The 26,356-nt window shown below is 48.3% G+C and overlaps 1 protein-coding gene across 1 annotated transcript in view; it reads right to left on the reverse strand.

Moving 5' to 3' along the window:
• Nucleotides 1-26,356, reverse strand: part of ATG2A (autophagy related 2A) — a 2,189,461-nt gene that overhangs the window by 560,973 nt on the left and 1,602,132 nt on the right. Inside the window, exon 36 of the mRNA XM_069207806.1 lies at nucleotides 15,543-15,714. Coding sequence (XP_069063907.1) covers nucleotides 15,543-15,714 — 172 coding nt within the window. The remainder of the gene's footprint in view (nucleotides 1-15,542; nucleotides 15,715-26,356) is intronic.

Raw genomic sequence — 26,356 nt, forward strand, 5'->3', positions numbered from 1 at the left:
CTGCCTTGAGGAATCCTCCATCTTGAGTTTGGAGGATTCCCCCAATAGGATTAGGGATGTGCCCCCCTCCCCACAGGGAGGCACAAAGAGGGTGTAGCCACCCTCACGGACAGTAGCCATTGGCTACTGCCCTCCCAGACCTAAACACACCCCTTAATTCAGTATTTAGGGGCTCCCCAGATCCCAGGAAATCAGATTCCTGTAACCTGAAGTAGGAAGAAGGACTGCTGACCTACAAGCCTGCAGAGAAGGACAAAGACGTCAACTGCTTTGGCCCCAGCCCTACCGGCCTGTCTCCAACTTCGAAAACCTGCTCCAGCGACGCATCCAGCAGGGACCAGCGCCCTCTGAAGCCTCAGAGAACTGCCCTGGACTAAAGGACCAAGAAACTCCTGTGAGCAGCGGCCCTGCACAAAACCAGCTACTTCTTTGCAACAAATAAGCAACTTCCAAAGACTGCACGATTCCCGCCGAAGTGTGAGACTTCTCACTCTGCACCCGACGCCCCCGGCTCGAGATTCAGAGAACCAACACCTCAGAGAAGACTCCCCGGCGACTGCGAACCCGTGGGTGAACAGAGACGACCCCCCTGAGACTCCACAGCGATGCCTGCAGAGAGAATCCAGAGGCTCCCCCTGACCACGACTGCCTGTAACAAGGGACCCGAAGCCTGGAATCAACACTGCACCCGCAGAGCCCAGGACCTGAAGGAAACAAACTTTGATGCAAGAGTGACCCCCAGGCGACCCTCTGCCTAGCCCAGGTGGTGGCTGTCCCGAGAAGCCCCCCCAAACCTGCCTGCACCGCTAGAGCGACCCCAGGTCCCTCCATTGTTTACTACCTGAACCCCGATGCCTGCTTTGCACACTGCACCCAGCCGCCCCTGTGCCGCTGAGGGTGTATTTTGTGTGCCTACCTGTGTCCCCCCTAGTGCTCTACAAAACCCCCCTGGTCTGCCCCCCCCCCAAGGACGCAGGTACACCTGCTGGCAGACTGGAACAGGAGCACTCCCTGTTCTCCATAGGCACCTATGTGTTTTGGGCACCTCTTTGACCTCTACTCCTGACCGGCCCTGAGCTGCTACTGTGGTAACTTTGGGGTTGCCTTGAACCCCCAGTGGTGGGCTATGCCCCAGAACTGAGACTTGTAAGTGTTTTACTTACCTCCTAATCTAACCTTTACTTGTCTCCCCCAGGAACTGTTGATTTTTGCACTGTGTCCACTTTGAAAATAGCTTATTGCCATTTTTACAAAGACTGTACATGATATTGTTTTCATGCAAAGTTCCTAAAGTATCTAAGTGAAGTACCTTACATTTAAAGTGTTTGATGTAAATCTTGAACCTGTGGTTCTTAAAATAAACTAAGAAAATATATTTTTCAATATAAAGACCTATTGGCCTGTAGTAAGTCTTTGAGTTTGTGTTTCTCATTTATTGCCTGCGTGTGTACAACAAGTGCTTATCTCTACCCTCTGATAAGCCTACTGCTCGAAAACACTATACCACATAATAAAGCATTAGAATTATCTACTTTTGCCACTATCTTAACTCTAAGTGGAACCCTTGGACTCTGTGCACGCTATTTCTTACTTTGAAATAGTATATACAGAGCCAACTTCCTACATTGGTGAACCAGCGGTGGGGTCTAAGACTTTGCATTTGCTTGACTACTCAGCCAATACCTGATCACAAGACTAAATTCCAAAAATTGTCATTCAAAACTGATTTTTACAATTTGAGATATTTTCATAAATGTTTTAAAAGTCCTGCTAGTGCCTTGGGTAAGTCCCTGTTAGCATTTCTTTTAGAGTTTAAAAGTTTTGTAAAAGTTTGGATTAAGTTCTAGAAATAGTTTTAGATTCTTAAAAAGTATCCCAATTTATAGAAAAGTAATGTCTAGCACAGAAGAGATGGTGGTGGAACTGAACCTCACCCCTTACCTGCATCTAGGGATGTCAGAGTTAAGGACTCTTAGTAAGCTAAAAATATAAATACTGGGTCAAGCCCTACCAAAGTGAAGCTCCAGGAACTTTTGGCAGAGTTTGCAGGAGACCACCCCTCTGAAGATAACTTTCCAGAGGGGGAAACTAGTGACCTGGAGGATAATTCCCTCCCTCCTGTCCTAGTTAGGGAGGCCAGGGTCCCTCAAACCCTGACTCCACAAGTGATAGTCAGAGATACTGGTTCTTCCGCAGGGGAATCCAGTAACTATGGAAGCATTGAGGGCAGCCTCAATGAAGATGACCTCCTGTTAGCCAGGATGGCCAAAAGATTGGCTTTGGAGAGACGGCTCCTAGCCATAGAGAGAGAAAGACAAGAGATGGGTTTAACTCCCGTCAATGGTGGCAGCAACTTAAATAGGGTCAGAGAAAATACTGACATGCTAAAAATCCCCAAAGGGATTGTAACAAAATATGAAGATGGTGATGCCATCATCAAATGGTTCACAGCTTTTGAGAGGGTCTGTGCAACCAGAAAAGTAAACAGATCTCATTGGGGTGCTCTCCTTTGGGAAATGTTCACTGGAAAGGGTAGGGATAGACTCCTCACACTCTCTGGTAAAGATGCAGAATCCTATGACTTCATGAAGGCTACCCTGATTGAGGGCTTTGGATTCTCAACTGAGGAGTACAGGATTAGGTTCAGGGGGGCTCAAACATCCTCAAGCCATACCTGGGTTGATTTTGTTGACTTCTCAGTCAAAACACTAGATGGTTGGATTAATGGCAGTGGTGTAAATGATTATGAAGGGCTTTATAATTTGTTTATGAAGAAACACCTTTTAAGTAATTGTTTCAATGATAAACTGCATCAGCATCTGGTAGACCTAAGTCCAATTTCTCCCCAAGAATTGGGAAAGAAGGCAGACCACTGGTTTAAGACAAGGGTAACCAAGACTTCCACGGGGGGTGACCAAAAGAAATGGGTCACAAAGGCTCCCCAGGGGAAGAGTGTTGAGACATCCAAGGGAAAAAGTAAAGAGTCTTCTACAGGGCCCCAAAAACCTGCACAGGAGGGTGGGTCCAAAGCCTCTTCACAATCCTCATTTGGGTGCAAGGGTAAAAACTTTGACCACAAAAAGGCCTGGTGTTGCAGCTGTAGTCAGCATGGACACCAAACTGGAGACAAGGCCTGTCTCAAGAAAGGTTCCACTTCAACTAGTACTCCAGTTAGCACTGGAATAGCCAGTCCCCAGGTGGGATCAACGGTGTGCCCAGAGCAAATCAGGGTTCACACTTTAGCTACATTAGTCTCTGAGAGTGGGGTGTACTTAGCCACACTAGCTGCCTGGCCCCCTAATATGCAAAAATACAGGCAGCAGCTCTTTATTAATGGGACTAGAGTGAGTAGAGGCCCTGAGGGATGCAGGTGCCAGTGTCATTATGTTGACAGACAAACTGGTTTCCCCAGGACAATACCTGACTGGACAAACATATCCAGTCACCAATGCTGACAATCAGACTAAAGTACATCCCATGGCTATGGTAACTTTAGAATAGGGAGGGGGTCACTGGCCTGAAACAGGTGGTAATCTATTCTGCTATACCAGTAGAATGTCTGCTTGGAAATGATCTGGAGTCCTCAGCATGGGCTGAGGGAGAACTCAAAACCCATGCAGCCATGCTGGGTATCTCTGTACTGGTGTGTGTCAAGACTAGGGCAAAGTGCAGAGCTTAGGGTGAAAAAGAGGTGTTGGAGTCTGGCATAATGGCCCAACCCTCCAAGAGAAAAGGAAAGAAGACTGGGGAACCAGCTTCAGCACCGAAAAATAAACAAAACCTCTCTTCTCAGGAAGAAGTTCTATCCCCTGAGGGAACTGAGCCTATGGAGTTAGAACCTTACCAGGTTGAGCTCTTGGACCCAGGGAGACCCTCAAGGGAACAGCTGTGCAAGGGGCAAGAAACTTGTCCCTCTCTTGAAGACCTAAGGCAGCACGCTGCTGACCAAGAAAAAGGAATTGTCAGTGGAACACACAGGGTCTATTGGGAAGATGGACTCCTTTACACTGAGGCAAGAGATCCCAAACCTGGTGCCAATAGGAGAGTGATAGTGCCTCAGGAATTTAGAGAGTTCATTCTGACCTTAGCCCATGACATTCCCCTTGCTGGGCATTTGGGACAAACCAAGACATGGGAGAGGTTAGTCAACCCTTTCTATTGCCCAAATATGTCCCAGAAGGTAAAGGAGTTTTGTGCCTCCTGTGCCACCTGTCAAGCCAGTGGTAAGACAGGTGGCCATCCAAAGGCCCCCCTCATTCCACTTTCAGTGGTGGGGGTCCTCTTTGAAAGAGTGGGAGTGGATATAGTGGGTCCACATGAACCTCCCACAGAATCAGGGAATCAGTTTATCCTAGTAGTAATGGATCATGCTACTAGGTACCCTGAAGCAATTCCCCTTAGGTCCACTACTGCTGCTGCAGTAGCCAAAGCGCTCATTGGTATTTTTACCAGAGTGGGATTTCGTAAGCAGGTGGTTTCTGACAGAGGTACCAACTTCATGTCAGCTTACCTGAAACATATGTGGAATGAGTGTGGGGTGACTTACAAATTCAACACACCATACCACCCCCAAACAAATGGTCTTGTTGAGAGATTTAACAAGACATTGAAGGGCATGATCATGGGGGTCCCTGAAAAACTCAAAAGGAGATGGGAATGTCCTCCTGCCATGCCGCTTTTCACCTACAGAGAGGTGCCTCAGAGGGGAGTAGGGTTGTCCCCCTTTGACCTTCTGTTTGGCCATCCTGTTAGGGGACCACTAGCTCTTGTGAAAGAAGGCTGGGAGAGACCTCTCCATGAGCCTATGCAAGATGTAGTGGACTATGTACTAGGCCTATGTTCAAAGATGGCAGAGTACATGGAAAAGGCAAGTAAAAACCTTGAGGCCAGCCAACAACTCCAGAAGATGTGGTATGACCAAAAGGCTGCTATGGTTGAGTTTCAGTTAGGACAGAAAGTCCAAGTTCTGGAGCCTGTGGATTCCAGGGCACTTCAGGACAAATGGAGTGGCCCTTACCTAGTACTAGAGAAAAAGAGCCAGGTCACCTACCTGGTGGACTTAGGCACTAGCAGGACCCCCAAGAGGGTGATCCATGTTAACCGCCTAAAACTCTTCCATGACAGGGCAGGATGTAAACATGTTAATGGTTACAGATGAGGACCAGGAAGCAGAGTGAACCTTTCCCTGATCTCCTCTCCACTGACCCTAAAGATGGCACAGTAGATGGAGTGATCTACTCAGACACCCTCTCTGGCCAACAGCAAGCTGACTGCAGGCAAGTCCTCCAGCAGTTTGTTCACCTCTTTTCCCTAACCCTGGTCAGACACACCTGTGTACCCATGATGTGGACACAGGAGACAGCATGCCTGTCAAAAACAAAATCTTCAGACAGTCTGACCAAGTTAAGGAAGCATCAAAGTGGAAGTCCACAAGATGCTGGAGTTGGGAGTGACTGAGCACTCTGACAGTCTCTGGGCTAGCTCAGTGGTCTTGGTCCCCAAACCTCACACCAAAGCTGGCAAGAGAGAGATGCGGTTCTGTGTGGACTACAGAGGGCTTAATTCTGTCACCAAGACAGATGCTCACCCCATTCCAAGAGCAGATGAGCTGATTGATCAATTGAGTGCTGTCAATTACCTGAGTACCTTTGACTTGACATCAGGGTACGGGCAAATAAGAATGACACCAGGAGCAAAAGAGAAAACAGCATTCTCTACACCTGATGGGTACTACCAGTTTACTGTGATGCCCTTTGGCTTAAAGAATGTCCCTGACACCTTACAAAGGTTGGTGAATCAAGTCCTTGCTGGCTTGGAGTCCTTTAGTGGAGCTTATCTTGATGATATTGCTGTCTTTAGCTCCAGCTGGCATGATCACCTGGTCCACCTGAAGAAGGTTTTACAGGCCCTGCAAGCAGCAGGCCTCTCTATCAAGGCATCTAAATGACAGATAAGGCAGTGTACTGTGGTTTACTTGGGACACCTTGTAGGTGGAGGCCAAGTTCAGCCACTCCAACCCAAGATCCAGACTATTCTGGACTGGGTAGCACCAAAAACCCAGACTCAAGTCAGGGCATTCCTCGGCTTGACTGGTTACTATAGGTGGTTTGTGAAGGATTATGGATCAATAGTGACACCTCTCACAGAACTTACCTCCAAGGAAGTTAACTGGACCTTGGATTGTCAAAAGGCCTGTGACACCCTGAAGCAAGCAATTTGCACAGCACCGGTTTTAAAAGCTCCAGATTACTCTAAGCAGTTCATAGTGCAGACAGATGCCTCTGAACATGGGATAGGAGCCGACCTGTCCCAAACAAATGATGATGGCCTTGACCAGCCTGTTGCTTTTATTAGCAGGACATTACTCCCCAGGGAGCAGCGTTGGAGTGCCATTGAGAGGGTGGCCTTTGCTGTGGTCTAGTCCCTGAAGAAGTTGAGACCATACCTCTTTGGGACTCACTTCATAGTTGAAACTGACCACAGACCTCTCAGATGGCTCATGCAAATGAAAGGAGAAAACCCTAAACTGTTGAGGTGGGCCATATCCCAACAAGGAATGGACTTTATGGTGGAACAAAGACCTGGGACTGCCCATGCCAATGCAGATGGCCTTCTTCCACTTAGAAAATGAAGACTCTCTTGGGAAAGGTTAGTCTCATCCTCTTTCGTTGGGGGGGGGGGGGGGTGTAAGGAAATGCCTCCTTGGCATGGTTATCCCATAACTTTTTGCCTTTCCTGATGCTAAGTTATGATTAGAAAGTGTGCTGGGACCCTGCTAACCAGGCCCCAGCACCAGTGTTTTTTCCCTAAACTGTACCTTTGTTCCCACAATTGGCACAGCCCTGGCACACAGATAAGTTCCTTGTAAATGGTACCCCTGGTACCAAGGGCCCCGTTGCCAGGGAAGGTCTCTAAGGGCTGCAGCATGTCTTATGCCACCTCAGGGAACCCTTACTCTGCACATGCACACTGCCTCACAGCTTGTATGTGCTGGTGGAGAGAAAATGACTAAGTCAACATGGCACTCCCCTCAGAGTGCCATGCCCGCCTCTCACTGATTGTGGCAAAGAGCAGGCCTTACAGCCCTAAGGCAGGGTGCACTATACCACAGGTGAGGGCATAAGTGCATGAGCACTACGCCCCTACAGTGTCTAAGCAAAACCTTAGACATTGTAAGTGCAGGGTAGCCATAAAGAGTATACAGTCTGGGAGTTTGTCAAACACAAACTCCACAGTTTCATAATGGCTACACTGAAATATGGGAAGTTTGGTATCAAACTTCTCAGCACAATAAATGCACACTGATGCCAGTGTGGGATTTATTGTAAAATGCACCCAGAGGGCATCTTAGAGATGCCCCTGAATACCAGTCCGACTCCTAGTGCTAGGTTGACCAGTTTTTGCCAGCCTACCACAACCTGATGAGTTGCTGGCCACATGGGGAGAGTGCCTTTGTCACTCTGTGGCCAGGAACAAAGCCTGTACTGGGTGGAGGTGCTTCTCACCTCCCCCTGCAGGCACTGCAACACCTCGCGGTGAGCCTCAAAGGCTCATGCCTTTTGTTACAGCACCCCAGGGCCTCCCAGCTAGTGGAGATGCCCGCCCCTCCGGCCACTGCCCTCACTTTTGGCAGCAAGGCTAGAGGAGATAATGAGGAAAACAAGGAGGAGTCACCCACCAGTCAGGACAGCCCCTAAGGTGCCCTGAACTGAGGTGACTCCTGCCTTTAGAAATCCTCCATCTTGAGATTGGAGGATTCCCCCAACAGGAATAGGGATATGCCTCCCTCCCCTCAGGGAGGAGGCACAAAGAGGGGGTAGCCACCCTCAAGGACAGTAGCCATTGGCTACAGCCCCCCTGACCTAAACACCCCCCTAAATTCAGTATTTAGGGGTGACCCTGAACACAGGAAAGCAGATTCCTGCACCCTACACAAAGAAGAAGGGCTGCTGACCTGAAAGCCCAGAAGACACGATGGTGACGACAACTGACTTGGCCCCAGCCCTACCGGCCTGTCTCCAGACACACCTGCACAGTGAAGCATCCGACAGGGACCAGCGACCTCTGAGGACTCAGAGAACTGCCCTGAAACCCGAAGGACCAAGATATCCCAGAGAACAGCGACACTGTTCAAAAACAGCAACAACTTTTTAGCAACCTCCAAAGAATTCTCTCTTCCTGCCGGAAGCGTGAGACTTCTCACTCTGCACCCGATGCCCCCGGCTCGAGCTCCAGAGAACAAACACCGCAGAGAGGACTCCCAAGCGACTACGACGACCTTAGTCGACCCCCCTGCACCCCCACAGCGACGCCTGCAGAGAGGAACCAGAGGCTCCCCCTGACCGCGACTGCCTGGTAACAAGGAACCCGATGCCTGGACCAAGCACTGCACCTGCACCAGCCCCCAGGACCGAGAGAAACCACCTTCCAGTGTAGGAGTGACCATCAGGCGGCCCTCTTCCTAGCCCAGTCAGTGGCCTGGCCCGAGAAGCCCCCGTGCCCTGCTTGCATCTCCTAAGTGACCCCCGGGTCCCTCCATTGCTTTCAATAGCCAACCCGACACCTGCTTTGCCTACTGCACCAAGCCGCCCCTGTGCCGCTGAGGGTGTGTTTTGTGGGCCTGTTTGTCCCCCCCCCCCCAGTGCTCGACAAAACCCCCCTGGTCTGGTCCCTGAGGACGCAGGTACCTACCTGCTAGGAGACTGGAACCAGGGCACCCCTGTTCTGCATAGGTGCCTATGTGTTTTGGGCCCTTCTTTGACCTCTGCACCTGACCAGCCCTTTGTTGCTGGTGCTGTGGCTTTGGGGTTGCCTTGAACCCCCAACGGTGGGCTGCCTATGCCCAGGAGACTGACTGTGTAAGTGCTTTACTTATCTGAGAAACTTAACCAAACTTACCTCCCCCAGGAACTGTTGATTTTTGCATTGTGTTCACTTTTAAAATAGCTTATTGCCATTTTAACTAAAACTGTGTGTACTACTGCTTTGGATCAAAGTTCTATACTTACCTGTGTGAAGTACCTTGCATTTTATGTACTTACCTCAAATCTTTAAATATTGTGGTTCTAAAATAAATTAAGAAAATATGTTTTTCCATATAAAAACTATTGGCCTAGAGTTAAGTCTTTGAGTGTGTGTTCTCATTTATTGCCTGTGTGTGTACAACAAATGCTTAACACTACCCTCTGATAAGCCTACTGCTTGACCACACTACCACAAAACAGAGCATTAGTGTAGGAGGCTGGACTGGCTTGTAGTGGGTACCAAGAGGTACTTACACCTTGCACCAGGCCCAGGTATCCCTTATTAGTGTAGACGGGTGTCTAGCAGCTTAGGCTGATAGAAAAGGTAGCTTAGCAGAGCAGCTTAGGCTGAACTAGGAGACGATTGAAGCTCCTATAGTACCACTAGTGTCACTTGCACAATATCATAAGAAAACACAATACACAGATATACTAAAAATAAAGGTACTTTATTTTTATGACAATATGCCAAAGTATCTCAGTGAGTACCCTCAGTATGAGGATAGCAAATATACACAAGATATATGTACACAATACCAAAATATGCAGTAATAGCAATAGAAAACAGTGCAAACAATGTATAGTCACAATAGAATGCAATGGGGGCACATAGGGATAGGGGCAACACAAACCATATACTCTAGAAGTGGAATGCGAACCACGAATGGACCCCAAACCTATGTGACCTTGTAGAGGGTCGCTGGGACTGTAAGGAAACAGTGAGGGTTAAAAAAAATAGCCCACCCCAAGACCCTGAAAAGTGGGTGCAAACTGCACCTTAGTTCCCCAAAGAGCACAGAAGTCATGATAGGGGAATTCTGCAGGAAAGACCAACGCCAGCAATGCAACAACAATGGATTTCCAGACGAGAGTACCTGTGGAACAAGGGGACCAAGTCCAAAAGTCACGATCAAGTCGGGAGTGGGCAGATGCCCAGGAAATGCCAGCTGTGGGTGCAAAGAAGCTGCTACTGGACAGTAGAAGCTGAAGATTCTGCAGGAACGACAAGGGTTAGGAACTTCCCCTTTGGAGGATGGATGTCCCACGTCGTGAAGAGTCGTGCAGACGTGTTTTCCCGCAGAAAGACCGCAAACAAGCCTTGCTAGCTGCAAGGGTCGCGGTTAGGGTTTTTGGATGCTGCTGTGGCCGAGGAGGGACCAGGATGTCGCCAATTGCATGAGGAGACAGAGGGGGCGTCCAGCAAGACAAAGAGCCGACTCAGAAGCAAGCAGCACCCGCAGAAGTGCCGGAACAGGCACTACGAAGTGGAGTGAACCAGAGCTCACCCGAAGTTGCACAAGAGGGTCCCACGAAGCCGGAGGACAACTCAGGAGGTCGTGCAATGCAGGTTAGAGTGCCGGGGACCCAGGCTTGGCTGTGCACAAAGGAAATCCTCGAAGAGTGCACAGGAGCAGGAGTAGCTGCAAAACACGCGGCTCCCAGCAATGCAGTCTAGCGTGGGGAGGCAAGGACTTACCTCCACCAAACTTGGACTGAAGAGTCACTGGACTGTGGGAGTCACTTGGACGGAGTTGCTGAGTTCAAGGGACCTCGCTCGTCGTGCTGAGAGGAGACCCAGAGGACCGGTGATGCAGTTCTTTGGTGCCTGCGGTTGCAGGGGGAAGATTCCGTCGACCCACTGGAGATTTCTTCGGAGCTTCTAGTGCAGAGAGGAGGCAGACTACCCCCACAGCATGCACCACCAGGAAAACAGTTGAGAAGGCGGCAGGATCAGCGTTACAAGGTCGCAGTAGTCGTCTTTGCTACTTTGTTGCAGTTTTGCAGGCTTCCAGCGCGGTCAGCAGTCGATTCCTTGGCAGAAGGTGGAGAGAGAGATGCAGAGGAACTCTGATGAGCTCTTGCATTCGTTATCTAAGGAATTCCCCAAAGCAGAGACCCTAAATAGCCAGAAAAGGAGGTTTGGCTACTTAGGAGAGAGGATAGGCTAGCAACACCTGAAGGAGCCTATCAGAAGGAGTCTCTGACGTCACCTGCTGGCACTGGCCACTCAGAGCAGACAAGTGTGCCAGCAGCACCTCTGTTTCAAAGATGGCAGAGGTCTGGAGCACACTGGAGGAGCTCTGGGCACCTCCCAGGGGAGGTGCAGGTCAGGGGAGTGGTCACTCCCCTTTCCTTTGTCCAGTTTTGCGCCAGAGCAGGGCTGAGGGATCCCTGAACCGGTGCAGGCTGGCTTATGCAGTGATGGGCACCATCTGTGCCCATCAAAGCATTTCCAGAGGCTGGGGGAGGCTACTCCTCCCCAGCCCTGACACCTTTTTCCAAAGGGAGAGGGTGTAACACCCTCTCTCTGAGGAAGTCCTTTGTTCTGCCTTCCTGTGCCAAGCCTGGCTGGACCCCAGGAGGGCAGAAACCTGTCTGAGGGGTTGGCAGCAGCAGCAGCTGCAGTGAAACCCCGGGAAAGGTAGTTTGGCAGTACCCGGGTCTGAGCTAGAGACTCGGGGGATCATGGAATTGTCTCCCCAATGCCAGAATGGCATTGGGGTGACAATTCCATGATCTTAAACATGTTACATGGCCATGTTCGGAGTTACCATTGTGACGCTATACATATGTCGTGACATATGTATAGTGCGCGCGTGTAATGGTGTCCCCGCACTCACAAAGTCCGGGGAATTTGCCCTGAACAATGTGGGAGCACCTTGGCTAGTGCCAGGGTGCCCACACACTAAGTAACTTAGCACCCAACCTTTACCAGGTAAAGGTTAGACATATAGGTGACTTATAAGTTACTTAAGTGCAGTGGTAAATGGCTGTGAAATAACGTGGACGTTATTTCACTCAGGCTGCACTGGCAGGCCTGTGTATGAATTGTCAGATCTCCCTATGGGTGGCACAAGAAATGCTGCAGCCCATAGGGATCTCCTGGAACCCCAATACCCTGGGTACCTCAGTACCATATACTAGGGAATTATAAGGGTGTTCCAGTATGCCAATGTAAATTGGTGAAATTGGTCACTAGCCTGCTAGAGACAATTTGGAAAGAAATGAGATAGCATAACCACTGAGGTTCTGGATAGCAGAGCCTCAGTGAGACAGTTAGTCATAACACAGGTAACACATACAGGGCACACTTATGAGCACTGGGGCCCTGGCTGGCAGGGTCCCAGTGACACATACAACTAAAACAACATATATACAGTGAAATATGGGGGTAACATGCCAGGCAAGATGGTACTTTCCTACAATTAGTATTATCTAATTTTGCCACTATCAACCTCTAAGGGGGACTCTTGGACTCTGTGCACACTATCTCTCACTTTGAGATAGTATACACCGAGCAAACTTTCTACAAGGTCTGTCAGTGCTTAATTAAAGGGTTGAAGGGGCTCGGAAGAGGAAGACCCCGGCTGAAGCACGTCGGTTAGGATGTTAGACCTAACCTCCACAGAAGGTAGCTCGAAGTCCAGGACATCAGCCGCCCTTTTCACCACTATAGAATAAGAGGCACCCTCCTCCGTAGCCACACTAGGAGAGAGCATACCAGTGTCAGGGGAGTCGTCTGGACCACTGGCATCACCCAAATCCTGCACCCAGTCCATTTGGGGGTCGGGCTGGAATTCTAAAGGGTCCAGCGTCCCCTCCATACTCTCCTTGTATCCATACCCACAAGAATAAGGGTCTGGATCAACCCTGGGCCCAGGACAGCCCATAGAGAATAGAATCGGTGTCGCTCGACGTCATTCCGCCTCTGGGTCGTCGGGTATGAGGATTGGATCGACGTCGATTGTGGGCCCAACTGACGTCAGGAGCATTGACGTCTCACCGGACGCCGGGGAAGGTCGCCGTGGCACGACCGGCATCAGGACGGATCTGAGATTGGATCCGGAGAGGTCCTCCGGAGCCGACTTACCTGTGCCCGAAGTCACCGAAGGAGGGTCGGACCGCCCAAAAATGAGGTACATGGCCTCGTAAAATTCCTAAAGTTGAGCAGGGGTGGCTCCAGCTCCCGGGAAGTTGGGGAAGTGCAGAGCCAACCCAGAGGGAAGGCTCCGTTGACTGAGGCCTAGAGCGTCGACCCTCTTCCGGCGTCGTATCATCCGATTGATGGGGTGAAGTTGAAGAATGCTTGTCCTTCTTCGACTTCTTGTTTTTGTGACCCGAATGTCCCAATAACTTGGAGGACGAGGAGTGGTGGTGACTCCGCAGCCGGTCTCGAGACCTTCCTCTCAAATGGGACCTTCAGCACTGCAAAGTAGAGTGTTGGGCCGCCACGAGCTTCAGGGACCGCTCCCTCAAAGCTTTCAGATTCATGGCCTGACACTCGGAGCACAACTTCGGGTCGTGCTCGTGCTCCAGGCACCAAAGACACTCGAGGTGCGGATCCGTCACTGACATAGTCAGAGGACAGGAGTCGCAGGGCTTGAATCCAGTCTTGCAGGACATCCTTCGACTCATCTACGAACTCGTCAAAAACTTCGACAAAAGTGTTGACGTAGTCAAAAAATGACTGAGGTAGTTCCCTCCGGATCTGCCCCTAGACTGGCGTGGAAAGCAAAGAACTGAAGTCAGCGCGCCGGGGTGGCGCCTATATACGACCGCAACGTCATCACTGTGAGCATGACGCCAATGAATTCCGTGGTGTCAACCGACACCACCTAACAGCGCGCAGAGGTATTGCTCGAAGAAAAATTTCCGGATCCAGTCTGACGCCTGGGAAAATTCAAAGGTAAGGAATCTGCAACTAGAAGTCTCTATCAGATGGGTAGCGCAAATCACAGGATTGGATGTAACATTGCTGGTGCTAGAGCCAACTCTGCCAATGCGACCACCATGAGGGCTGAACGACTTGCCTTACCATTTCGGCTCCCCCGAGTGTACATGCACTGGTAAGACCACACTTCTGATATATATCTTCCACTGCAATCTTTATCCCCCCCCATCCTGTAGTGTTTACTGCCACGTGCAGCACTGATTCTGTGGGACGCTCTCCCCCATCCGGTCAATGATGTTATGTCCTTGGGTTGACACCTGTCCCTAAGATCAAGTACTGGTGTCTTTACTCCGGTTTGTCTACCCTCCGGTCAGCATGACACTTGAAGACTGTGCTTCCTGTGACCAAAATTATTGTGTTTTAAGTCACGAATTGTATGAAACACTGGGTCCCATGTTTGATCTTTAATTGATACTGCTTGCTGTCTTTCTTGGTATGCAAAATCTTCAATAAAGAGAAATTAAAAATGTATAAGATTACTATCTGCTGTCAAGTGATGTGTGCACCATTTGTGATACCTAAGCTATCAATGTTCCTTTTGTCTAACAGATCAAGTCAACAGCTGCATGGGCCACCGCAGAGCAGGCACTTATTAAAGATACCTTGATACGATCATTAGAGTTCAGGCTGATGCTACTTGGAGTCAACGTCTTAATAGACCCTTTAATTAGAAGGGTGTTAACTTTAGGTGTCTGAATCAAACTATGATAAAGTGCAAAACTGGAGTTGCTTTGACATTTTAGACTTAATTTTCTTTATGTTCAGTAATTTTATAAAAATTTCACTGCACAACTCGTATCCGGGATTACTTCACTTAGGGACTGATGAGTAAACCCCCTTTCATCAACTGTGCCTGGATAGTGGTTTAACTTTCTAGCTCTTGTTATGTGCTTGTATAACTACTGTACTTTAAGGCAGCAAGCTACCTCTTGAGTCCTGTGCCACTAACTTATTTTAGTGTTAGCTCTGGTGCTCTGTTCACTTACAGTGCCTCTATTAATGTAGGTTCTGCTGGATGGAATGTTGCCCTCTCTTACCCTCTGTGAACGTATGGTTTTTTAATTGTTATCCTGGGCCAGGAGTGGTGGAAAGGGCATTGCTCTTTCTGCATGAATCCAGATATTGAAAGTTATGGGATGGAATATGTAGTCTCCCACCTCCGGTGCATGTTTGACTTGTTTTAATGTAAACTCAGTATGCCAAAGTGTATCCTCTCCCGGTCTGCATTCTGTGCTCTTGTTGGCTCTTAAGGAATGGAGAGAGGGAGTAGAAGGCAGGCAGGAAAAAAACTTTGAAACCACAATATCAAACATTTTTTTCAAACAGTATGTCATACCACATTTTGGCTGTTTTTTAGCGCTGCAAACTACAGGTGTTACTATTACCGATATAAAAGAGTACTCAATTTACTGACTTCTATAGGATGGGCTCCTAGGTAGTGGAGGTGCCTGGCTTCATGCTTTAAAAGTAGAGATTACTGGAGATGCCAATCAGGACCATAACTCACTGAATCATCTTGTTCGCTGGTTCATGCGTATTCAGATACAAGATGAATTTTGAGTTCTCAAACCACAGTCCCAACACCCAAAGGAAATTCAATCAAGTTGACTTCTCTTCAAAAGATGCAAGGGCTATGATGGAGGAGTATGAGACCAAATACAGGGATGTCCAGGCAGGCAATTTACTCTGAGCGTCTTTTAAGAATGGGCATGGGTAGCCTTCTGAAAGGGGAAACTTCTAGAATAAAAGTTGCAATAGGACAAAGAGGCTACCACTGATACTCCCACCTGAAATATATAGGCTGCTCTGTTGAAGAAGATGATGTTGATGCAGAGCTGTTGTTGCTGATTGTGGTTTCCATCGAGGCTGACATGTCTGCACCAAAGGCAGTGAGACTTGGCCCAGTGTCCGAATCTACGCCTGCAGATTCCGTGTCCTGGTGACTGACGTCAGGGTGGGCTGTGCAAAAATAAGGTATGGATCAAATGAAGAAGTAGAACTGTAGACACAAAGATACACACAAGTACGCAAAATCCCAAAACTAGATTTACCCTCCTAGTTTTAGCGGAAACACAAAATCCACATCAATCTATATAAGATGGGAGGAGTGTAATTTTAAGGCAGTGATCTGGGAGTGATCATACTGGATGACAACAGTGTCCAATCTATTGTATCTGATAGAGACTTCTAATCACAGGTTCCTTACCTTAGATTAGTCCCCAGGTGCCAGACTGGATCCGGAAAAGGAAGGGGGGAGGTTAGGGAGAAAGGGATGAGGGGGTGCCGATCAGTTCCACATTGGCATCATTGGTGTCATCCATGACTGAAGTGACTTGTGGTGCCTACATATGAGGCTCCCTAGCATGCAGATATCTGTTACTTTCTTTCTACGCAGCAGCATGGATACAGAAGAGCTACCTCAGTCCTTTCTTGACTCCTTTTTTCAACTTTTTGTCAACCCTTTTTTTAAGCTTCCACTCACAGTGTGCATTAGGGATGTCCTTTAAGAAACCTGTGGGTTTTAAGTCCAGTGGAGCCTGCCAGAAGCAGATATCTATGACAAACCACAACTTAGTTTGTTTATGGTGCCTGGAATTAGACCATGACTCTAAGCCCTGCCCTGACTGCGGTGCGATGAATCCCAAAGCAGTCAGTGAACGAGAGTTGAAACTCCTGGTTGCAAGACACCAGACAACTCCATGCAACTCCAGGCCCCAGTTACGTGGAAGGTCGGGGCCCGCACTCTGAATCAGTCTTGCCGATCCTAGGCAAGATCCAACAGTTGTCAGGTAAGTTGTACAAGAAGGAGAGGAGAGTTAGGCATTCTTTGAGTTTACAGAGCCAGTCCAAATAATCAGATGACGCGCGGGAACAACGCCACAAGTCAAGGCCCACGCCCATACTTCCTCCGTGGAGACTAAGCAGGGCGAGTAACTTGAATAAGCTATTCGGCCTAACTTAAATGCACTTGACCCATAAACTGATCTAAAAAATGTGTAATCCTAAATTATTTTACACCACCTACTTTTTCTTCTTTCTCACATGAGTACACCTTCCAATATGCGAGTTCAGCATTTCTGCTGTACAAAAACACAACTCTTTTGTTTGATTAAATATGCTAAACGTTTGCTCCATGTATAATAGGAATATAGCCCACAAATAGGGTACACATGATCCCTGATTTGCCTTTTAGTTTACTATCAAATTTTATGCGTAGAGGTGCAAGTTGTGCAAGCTCAGATGCGAGACCCGATCCCACTACTGTGACAGGAGATCCTCCAAAAGTGGAAGTCGGATTGGAGGACAAATTCTCATGGCAAAAGTTCCTGTACCACATTCTCCTCACCAAGCCCTGGACCACTAGGATGGCTTGGGTTCATTCTCTCTTGATCTTCTTTAGTAACCTGGGCAGGTAAGGGAGGGGTGGAAAGGCATACAGGAGAACCAACCCGGAATACTGACTGAAGGCTTTTCAGAGGGAATATTGCTTTGGAAACTCCAATGTGCAAAAGTTTCAACACTGCACATTCTCTGCGGTGGCAAATAAAACAGGCCAGCATTCTCCCTGTAGGAGGCTGCCTTAGTATATGGTGTGCACCTATAGGTGAGGTACCCTGTACTGAGTCAAGGCAACCCTTGGTGATAGTATAGGAGGTTCTAGATAACCAGAGCTCTCAAATGGTAGCTGTGGAGAGCATCTACAGCTTACCCAGGAGGAGAGGATGTAAAGCAGTTGCAAATACCACATAGGTCAGGTAGGAAAATGGCCCTTGTGGCAGTTACCACCCCCTCATTTGTTGCCTGATATTGATGCTGACTTGACAGTGTGTGATGGGGCCCTGCTAACCAGGCCCCAGCACCAGTGATCTTTCACTAAACATTTACCATTGTTTCCACAATTGGCACACCCCTGACACACAGGTAAGTACCTTGTAAAAGGTACCAGTGGTATCCAGGGCCCTGTGCCCAGGGAAGGTCCCTAAGAGCTGCAGCATGTGTTGTGCCACCCTAAGGGACCCCTCACCTAACACACGCACACTGCCATTGTAGATTGTGTGTGTTGGTGGGGAGAAAAAGGCAAAGTCAACATGGCATCCCCCTCAGGGTGCCATGCACACAAACACTGCCTGTGGCATAGTTAAGTCACCCCTCTAGCAGGCCTTAAAGCCCTAAAGCAGGGTGCACTAGACCACACGTGAGGGAATAGCTGCATGAGCAATATGCCCCTACAGTGTCTAAGTCCATTCTTAGACATTGTAAATACATTGTGGCCATATTAAGTATATGGTCTGGGAATTTTTCAAAACAAACTCCACAGTTCCATAATGCCTACACTAAATACTGGGAAGTTTGGTATCAAAATGTCTCAAAATAATAAACCCACACTGATGCCAGTGTTGGATTTATTACAAAATGCACACATAGGTCATCTTAGAGATGCCCCATGTATTTTACCTAGTCCTTCAGTGCAGGAATGACTGGTCTGTGCCAGCCTGTCACTGAGAGACAAGTTTCTGACCCCCCCTGGGATGAGAGCCTTTGTGCTCTCTGGGGCCAGAAAACAAGCCTGCACTGAGTGGAGGAACTTCACACCTCCCCCTGCAGGAACTGTAACACCCAGCAGTGAGCCTCAAAGACTCAGGCTTTGTGTTACCATGCCCCAGGGTACTCCCACTAGTGGAGATTCCCAGCCCCCGGACAAAGCCCCACTTTTGGCAGCAAGTCCAGAGGGATAATAATGAAAAACGAGGAGTCACCATCTCAGCCAGGACCATCCGTAAGGTGTCCAGAGGAGAAGTGACCCCCTCCTTGCAGAATCCTCCATTTTGGTTTGGAGGACAGGGACCAAAAGGGATAGGAATGTGACAAGCCACCCTCAAGGACAGTAGCCATTGGCTACTGCCCTCTGACCTCTAAAAAGTCCCTAAATCTTGTATTTAATGGCCCCCTGAACCAAGCTAGTCAGATTCCTGATGACCTCAAGAAAAGAAGGACTGCCGAGTTGACAACCCTGCAGAGAGGGAAAGAAGACAACAACTGACTTGGCCTCAGCCCTACCGGCCTGTCTCCTGCTTCAAAGAACCTGCAGAAGAAAAGCGATGCGTCCTGCAGGTCCAGCAGCCTCTGAAAAACCTCCAGAGGACGTCCTGCATCACAGAGGATCAAGAACTCCCATGGACAGCGGCCCTGTTGAAAGAAAAAAAGAAGAAACTTCTTCTAAAGGACTCCCACCTCACTTCAGAAGCTTGAGTCCTAACCACTCTGCACCCGACGCCCACGGACCGAGCCCAGGTGGCCCAACAAACCAGAGGGGACACCCCCAGGCGACGGCGACCAAGTGCCCACCCTGGATTGACCTCTCCACCCCTCCACGATGACGCCTGCAGAGGGAATCCCGAGGACCCCACCCCTGACCGCAACTGCCCTGGACAAAGATAACCGACACCAAAGGACCCACTGCACCCGCACCCCAAAAGTCTTGGAGAAATCGACACCCGGTGCAGCGTTGATCAAAAGGCTGCTCTTTTCCCTGTGAGGCCGGTGGTGTGCCCGAGACACCCCCCGGACCTCACCTGCAGCGCCGGAGTGACCCCTGGGGTCCCCTCATAGAGTTTCATTGGAAACCCGACGCCCTGTTTGCACCCAGCCGCCCCAGTGCCGCTGAGGGTGTGGGACTGGCGCCTATTTGGGCCCCCCTCAGTGCTACCCTAACCCCCCTGGTCTGCTCTACGAGTTGCGGGTACTTACTGCTGGCAGACCGAATTCCAAGTACCCCCTGTCTCCATAGTAGCCCACGTTAAGAATAACTCAAATTTGACCTCTGCACCCGGCCGGATACGTGTTGCTGGGTGTTTGGGGTTGACTTGAACCCCCAACGGTGGACTACCTATAACCCCGAGACTGGAACTGTAAGTCGTGTATTTACCTCTAAAAATGTACTTTATTTTCTTCCCCCATGAACTGTTCTGAAAATGCAGTGTCCACTTTTAAAACAGTTATTCTCTGCTTTCTTAAAAACTATTTACTTGACTAAAGTGAAATAAAGTTACATTGATGTCTATGCTAAGTACTTTCCTGGAGCAGTATTTACTTCTGAACTGAGTATTGTATTCTAGTAATAAAGTAACAAAAATATATTTTTCTACATAAAATCCTACTGGTCTGGAGTTAAATAATTGAGTCTGTGTTTCTTCTATTCTTTGTGTGTGTACAGCAAATGCTTAACACTACCCTCGGATAAGCCTACTGCTCGACCACAGTACCACAAAATAGAGCATTTTGCCACTATCTTACCTCTAAGAGGAACTCTTGGACTCTGTGCACACAGTCTCTCACTTTGAGATAGTATATACAGAGCCAACTTCCTACAGTTCCCCATGTCTGCCTGTATAGCCTAGCAAGGTCTGCATGCCAGCCCCTGTTGCTGCCGACCCCAGACACTGTTTTGCCCTCCTGCTTCTGAGCTTAACTTTGGCAGGGAAATGGCAGAACAAAGGATTTCCTGTAGAGGAGAGGTGTGACCACCTCTCCCTTAGAAACTGGTGCCACTGGGCTGGAGTAGGGGTGCATCTGACCACAAATAGACTGCTTTGAAGGGCGCATTTGGTGCCCTTCTTGCATAAACTGGTTTACGCTTTCTTATGTTTGTGAAGGCTTGTTGGTGGTCCAGCTGACCACTGACCCCTCTGCAATTCGACAACCGACGTGGGACAGCTTGCGGATGATCTTCCTGCATCGCCTTGGTCTGAGTCGGTGTCTTGGATCGAAAGGGCTGCGTGCCGTCCAATTTCTTCTGGTGCGTGTTCCTCTCCAAAGATGTCAGGAGTGTTGTTCGTTGTTTTCAATGCCATCTCTGTAGGGAAGTGCCTCCCTTGGCATGGTTACCCCCTAACCTTTTGCCTTTTGTTGATGCCAGTTATGATTGAAAGTGTGCTGGGACCCTGCTAACCAGGCCCCAGCACCAGTGTTCTTTCCCCAAACTGTACCGTTGTACCGTGTCATTTTCTCCCCACCAGCACACACAAGCTGTGAGGCAGTGTGCATGTGCGGAGTGAAGGGCCCCTAGGGTGGCATAATACATGCTGCAGCCTTTAGAGACCTTCCCTGGCCACAGAGCCCTTGATACCAGAGGTACCATTTCCAAGGGACTTATTTGTGCGCCAGGGCTGTGCCAATTGTGGGAACAACGGTACAGTTTAGGGAAAGAACACTGGTGCTGGGGCCTGGTTAGCAGGGTCCCAGCACACTTTCAATCAATACTTAGCATCAGGAAAGGCAAAAAGGTAGGGGGCAACCATGCCAAGGAGGCATTTCCTTACAGGGATCCCCTAGGGAACCCCCAGAGTACATGGCACTATGCAACAAGTAATGGAATCAGTGTATTGCATGATTCCAATATGTTTGATACCAAACATGCCTAAGTTTGGTGAAGCCATTATGGAGTTGGACATCTCGTGTTGACCAGTGTCCACTACATACCTTAAGATGGCTTACCCGCACTTACAAATCCCAGAAAATGGTGTCTGGGGTTTATAGGGGCTCCTCTGCTCATGCAGGGGTGCCCTCACACTGAGAACCATGCACTATGCCCTTGGGCTGAAGGGTCTTCCTTAGGGGTGACATCTGCATTGGCATGGTTACTCCCAGGTATTTGTTCCAATGAAAAGTCCATCCCCTGTAGGGAAATGGACGACCTCAAAAGTTTTTAATTTTCACCCTTCATATGTTTAAGCCATTAAGAAGGGCTTGTGATATGTCTGAACAATGAAGTGATTGCCAAACATGTATGACTTAACTTCTCCAGGGTCCAGACCACGACAAAGGCCTCCCTCTCAATAGCTGACCAACACTTCTATCTGGGGGTCAATCTCCTGCTGTTGAAAGCTATTGGTTGATCCTGGTTCTCTTTGTTAAGCTGGGATAGTGCTGCTTCTATTCTTATTTGTGAAGCATCTGTCTGAACAATGAATTGTTTTGAGTAGTCAGGGCCTTTAAGAATTGGAGTTGAGCACACAGCCTTTTCGGGGCATCGAAGGCCTCTAGACCGCGAACTGTCCAGTTTACCTTTTCGGGCATTTTCTCAGAGTTGAGAACATTCAGAGGTGTCACAATGGACCCATACCCCTTTACAAATCTCCTGTAATACGCAGACAGACACAGAAAAGCTCTGACCAGAATCTGATTACTGGGAGCAACCCAATCCACAATGGTTAGGATTTCGCTCTGTAAAGGATGAACTTGGCCTCCACCTACAAAGTGGCCCAAGTAAACAACTTTGCTCTGTCCTATCTGGTATTTAAATACCTTGATAGTGAGGCCTCCCTTTTTCAAGGCCTCAAGTACACTTCTGAGGTGGACCAGGTGATCTTGCCAGGTGGATCTAAAGACAGCAATGCAATCTAGATATGCTGTAGTAAAGTCTTTCAGGCCTGCCAGCACTTGATTCACTAATCTCTGAATTGTGGCAGGCACATTTTGCAAACCAAAGAGCATCACAGTAAACTGGAAGTGCCCACCAGGAGTTGAAAATGCAGTTTTTGGTTTGGCAGCATCTGTCAACCTGATCTGCCAATACCCTGCAGTCAAGTCAAAAGTGCTGAGATACTTGGCTGCAGCCAGAGTATCAACAAGTTCATCTGCCGTGGGACATGATGGGCATCAGTCTTAGTGACTGCATTGAGACCTCTATAATCTGCACAGAACCTCATCTCTTTCTTTCCGCCCTGGGAATGAGGCTTGGGTAGAAGGACTAGAGGACTAGCCCAGGGTTGGCTGAAGGCTCAATAACCCCAAACTCTAGCATCTTATTGACCTCTGCTATGCTGCAATCTCTGGCACGGTCAAGCTGCCTGCAGCTTTTGCTCTTGACAGGCAGACTATCACCTGTGTCCACATCTTGTGTACACCAGGTGGTCTGAATGGGTGTCAGGGAAAAGTGTTCCGGGAACTGACTGAGTACCTGTCTGCAGTACGCTTGCTGTTGGTCAGAGAGGCTGTCATCAAAGACTAATCGATCTACCGAATCAGCAGCATGGTTGTGGGAGAAAAGATGAGGAAGAGGGTCAATTCTTCTTCCTGTCCCTCATCAGTGTCCATGACCATGTCAGAAATAAGGTTTCAGGAGAGTCACATGAAGCACCATGTGTGGGCTTCTTGGAGTGCGTAGGTCTACCAAGTAGGTGACCTCACCCTTCTTTTCAATAATTGTGTGGGGGCAACTCCATTTATCTTGGAAGGCTCTTGGGGCCACAGGCTCCGAAACCAACACTTTCTGCCCTGGCTGGTAAACAGACAGCACAGCCTTTTGGTCATGCCATAAAGTTTGCAGTTCTTGGCTGACCTCAAGGTATTCATTGGCTTTCTTCATGTATTCAGCCATATGTGAATGTAGTTGTAGTACATAATCCACAATGTCCAGTTTGGGAGATTTGAGAGGTTGCTCCCATTCCTCTTTCACAAGACAAAGAGGACCCCCCTACTGGATCCCAAAACAGAAGTTCAAATGGATTGTAGCCCACTTCCTCCTCTGGAACATTTCTGTAAGCAAATCGAAGGCAAGGTAGTAGACCACATCCTATCCTCTGGAGCTTTCAGAGTCCCAAAATAATACCTTTAAGGGTTTTGTTAAATCTTTCAACTAACCTGTTTCCTTGTGGGTGTTGGGGGAGTGGGGGGGGGGGGGGTTGAATATGTAAGTTACACCACACTTCTTCCACATTGCTTTCAGGTAGCCAGACAAAGTTTGCAACTCTGTCTGACACCACCTCCTTAGGGAAACCCACTCTGGAAAAGATTCCTTAGAGGGCTTTGGCCACTGCAGGTGCTATAGTGGCCCTAAGGGGTATAGCTTCTGGGTATCTGGCGGCATAGTCCACCACCACCACAAGAATGAATCTGTTCCCAGAGGCTGTAGGAAGGCCCAACAATGTAAATTCCTACCCTCTCAAAAAGAACCCCCAACCACTGGCAGATGGTTTAAAATGTCAAGACTCTTGCTGAAGAGATCTATGCATTTTCAACTCTCAGGGTACAATACCGAAAACATAGATTATCTGGTGTGCCCAAAGGGTTATTGAGCCAGATGTTGAATACTGAATGTAACATGCAAGTCATTGGTTTCTTTGGTAGCAAGATAGGTTAGATGCTATACATGTTAATTGCAGAAATCCTTGTGTAACCTGCAGATCCCCTGTGCCAGTCTTGGAAAAATTGATTGTTATGTGCCTGATGGTGACAACTGCATGTAACTTATAATGGTTTACGTTTGGATTTTTCATTTTACTAAAGCTGATAAAATGGGTATGATTCATATGTCTAGAAATTACCACCAATAATCAAGGGCAAAACACTTTAGTTTGTATTTTATTGTTGTAACTACATACACATATATCTGCATATCTTACATACATAAAAAGCATAAGAAAGTAAAACTATTCATGCAACATGTGGAGGGAATCTAACTTCACAGGTGGATTAAAGAGTCTAGAGACAAGGTTTAGCAGGACAACTCTAATAAAAATGTGCCAAAGGATACACGTTAGTAACTTGTTCGTCTAACAGAGACTTCTAGCTGCAGATTCCTTACTTTTGAATAGACACCCAAGCCATAACCTCCTGGCGGTTGGCTGCAGACACATTTTCTAAACTAGAAAGTTCTGCAGGACTGAATAGGCAAAATGCTCATCCCTGCAGCCCTTTCTGTCTAGGCAGTAGTGTTTGGCAAACATGTGCAGGGATGCCCACTTTGCCGACTGGGACTCCACGAGCCAACGCAGTGATTGCAGCTTTTCCTCTAGTGGAATGGGCCCTTAGGCCCTCAAGAGGCTGCTTTTTAGCCAGGGTGCAGCAGATCTTGATACAGAGAACGATCCTGTGCAGGATGATTTGTTTCTGTACCGGCCAACATTTCTTAGCTTCTACATAGCCTATGAAGAGTTGGTCGTTTATCCAGAACTTTTTTGTACAGTCAAGGCAGACTGACAATGCTCTTTTTGGGTCCAGATGGTGGAGTTGGTCGTCTTCTTTAGAGGGATGTGGAGGAACGTAAAAGATGGGCAGGGTGACAGACTCTCCCAAATGGAATGGGGTCACCACTTTTAGGAGGAAAGAGGCACAAGTGTGAAGCACCACTTTGTCCAGGAATACAGTAAGATTAGGAGGCTTGGATGATAAAGCCTGCAGCTCACTCACCCTCCGGGAAGATGTTATTGCCATTATGAAGGCTGTCTTGATTGTAAGCAGCAGGAGGGGACAATTGTGTAGCGGCTCGAAGGTAAAAACAAGATTTAGGCCCCACTAAGGCATGATAAAGGGTGAAGGGGGAAATATATGTACAACGCCCTTCATAAAGCAATTCTCAATAGGGTACTTCAATAAAGAGGGTTGGTCATGCAGCTGGAGGAAGGCAGACAGAGAAGAGAGATAACTTTTAAGAGTGTCCAGAGCAGAGCCCTGCTGGGCAAGGGTAGGAATGAAGAGAAGAATATCAGAAAGTGAGGCAGAAAGATGGTCGATAGACTTTTCTGAACAATATTTTACAAACTGTTGCCATCGGTAGGCATATTCCGTTTTAGGGGAGGAAAGAACAAGTTACTTACCTCCGTTAACAAATTATCTGGTAGAGACTATTTAGCTGCAGATTCCTTACTATAGAATTCACTGGCGTCAGCTTCGAATCCGGAATTTTTCTGCTGAGCAGTACCCTGCGCTCGCCATCAGGTGGGGTTGTTCGGATCCATGTGCCTCGTCAGAGCCATCTGTGATGTCACTGTCTTCTATATAGGAACCACCCGGCGCACGTAAGTCAGTTCTTTTCCACAACTTCCCACACCAGAAGTGCAGAGTCATGGAAGAACCAACAATTATTTTCTTTTCTTTTGATTCATTGAGTAAAAAGACCTGCCCTTAAGAAAGGAGAAAATTTATGAAAAAACATCATGTATATATACGCAGAGCCGGGAGGCCTGGGTGGGTGTAAGGAATCTTCAGCTAGATAAGAGTCTCTAAATAATTTGTTACCGAAGGTAAGTAACTTGTTCAGCTGATAGACTTCTAGCTGCAGATTCCTTACCTTAGAATAGATAACCAAGCTATAACTCCTGGTGGTGGGATGCGAGAATATACTTCACACCAAGAAGTCCTGTAGGACAGAGCGAGCAAAATGCCTCTCTCTCCTCACCTGGTTATCCAGGCAGTAGTGTCTTGCAAATGTGTGCAAGGAAGCCCACGTTGCTGTTTGGCAAATATCAAACACCAGAACGCCTCGAGCTAATGCAGTGGTAGCAGCCTTCCCTCTGGTAGAGTGAGCTCTCAAGCCCTCAGCAGGCTACTTCTTAGCCAAAGCTTATCAAATTTTATGCAGAGAACGACCCAGCAGGAAATGGTTCATTTCTGTACTGCCCAACCCTTCTTTGCACCAACATACCCCACAAAGAGTTGGTCGTCCACCCGGAACTCTTTTGTGCGGTCAAGGAAGGACGATAACGCTCTTTTTGGGTCCAGCTGATGGAGACGCTTCCCCTTCTTAAGAGGGATGAGGTGGAGCAAGGAAAGTGGGCAGGGGGATATTTTGACCCAGATGGAAAGGGGTCACCCCCATGGG

Source organism: Pleurodeles waltl, chromosome 9 (genome assembly GCF_031143425.1).
Source record: "Pleurodeles waltl isolate 20211129_DDA chromosome 9, aPleWal1.hap1.20221129, whole genome shotgun sequence".
NCBI classification, from domain to species: domain Eukaryota; kingdom Metazoa; phylum Chordata; class Amphibia; order Caudata; family Salamandridae; genus Pleurodeles; species Pleurodeles waltl.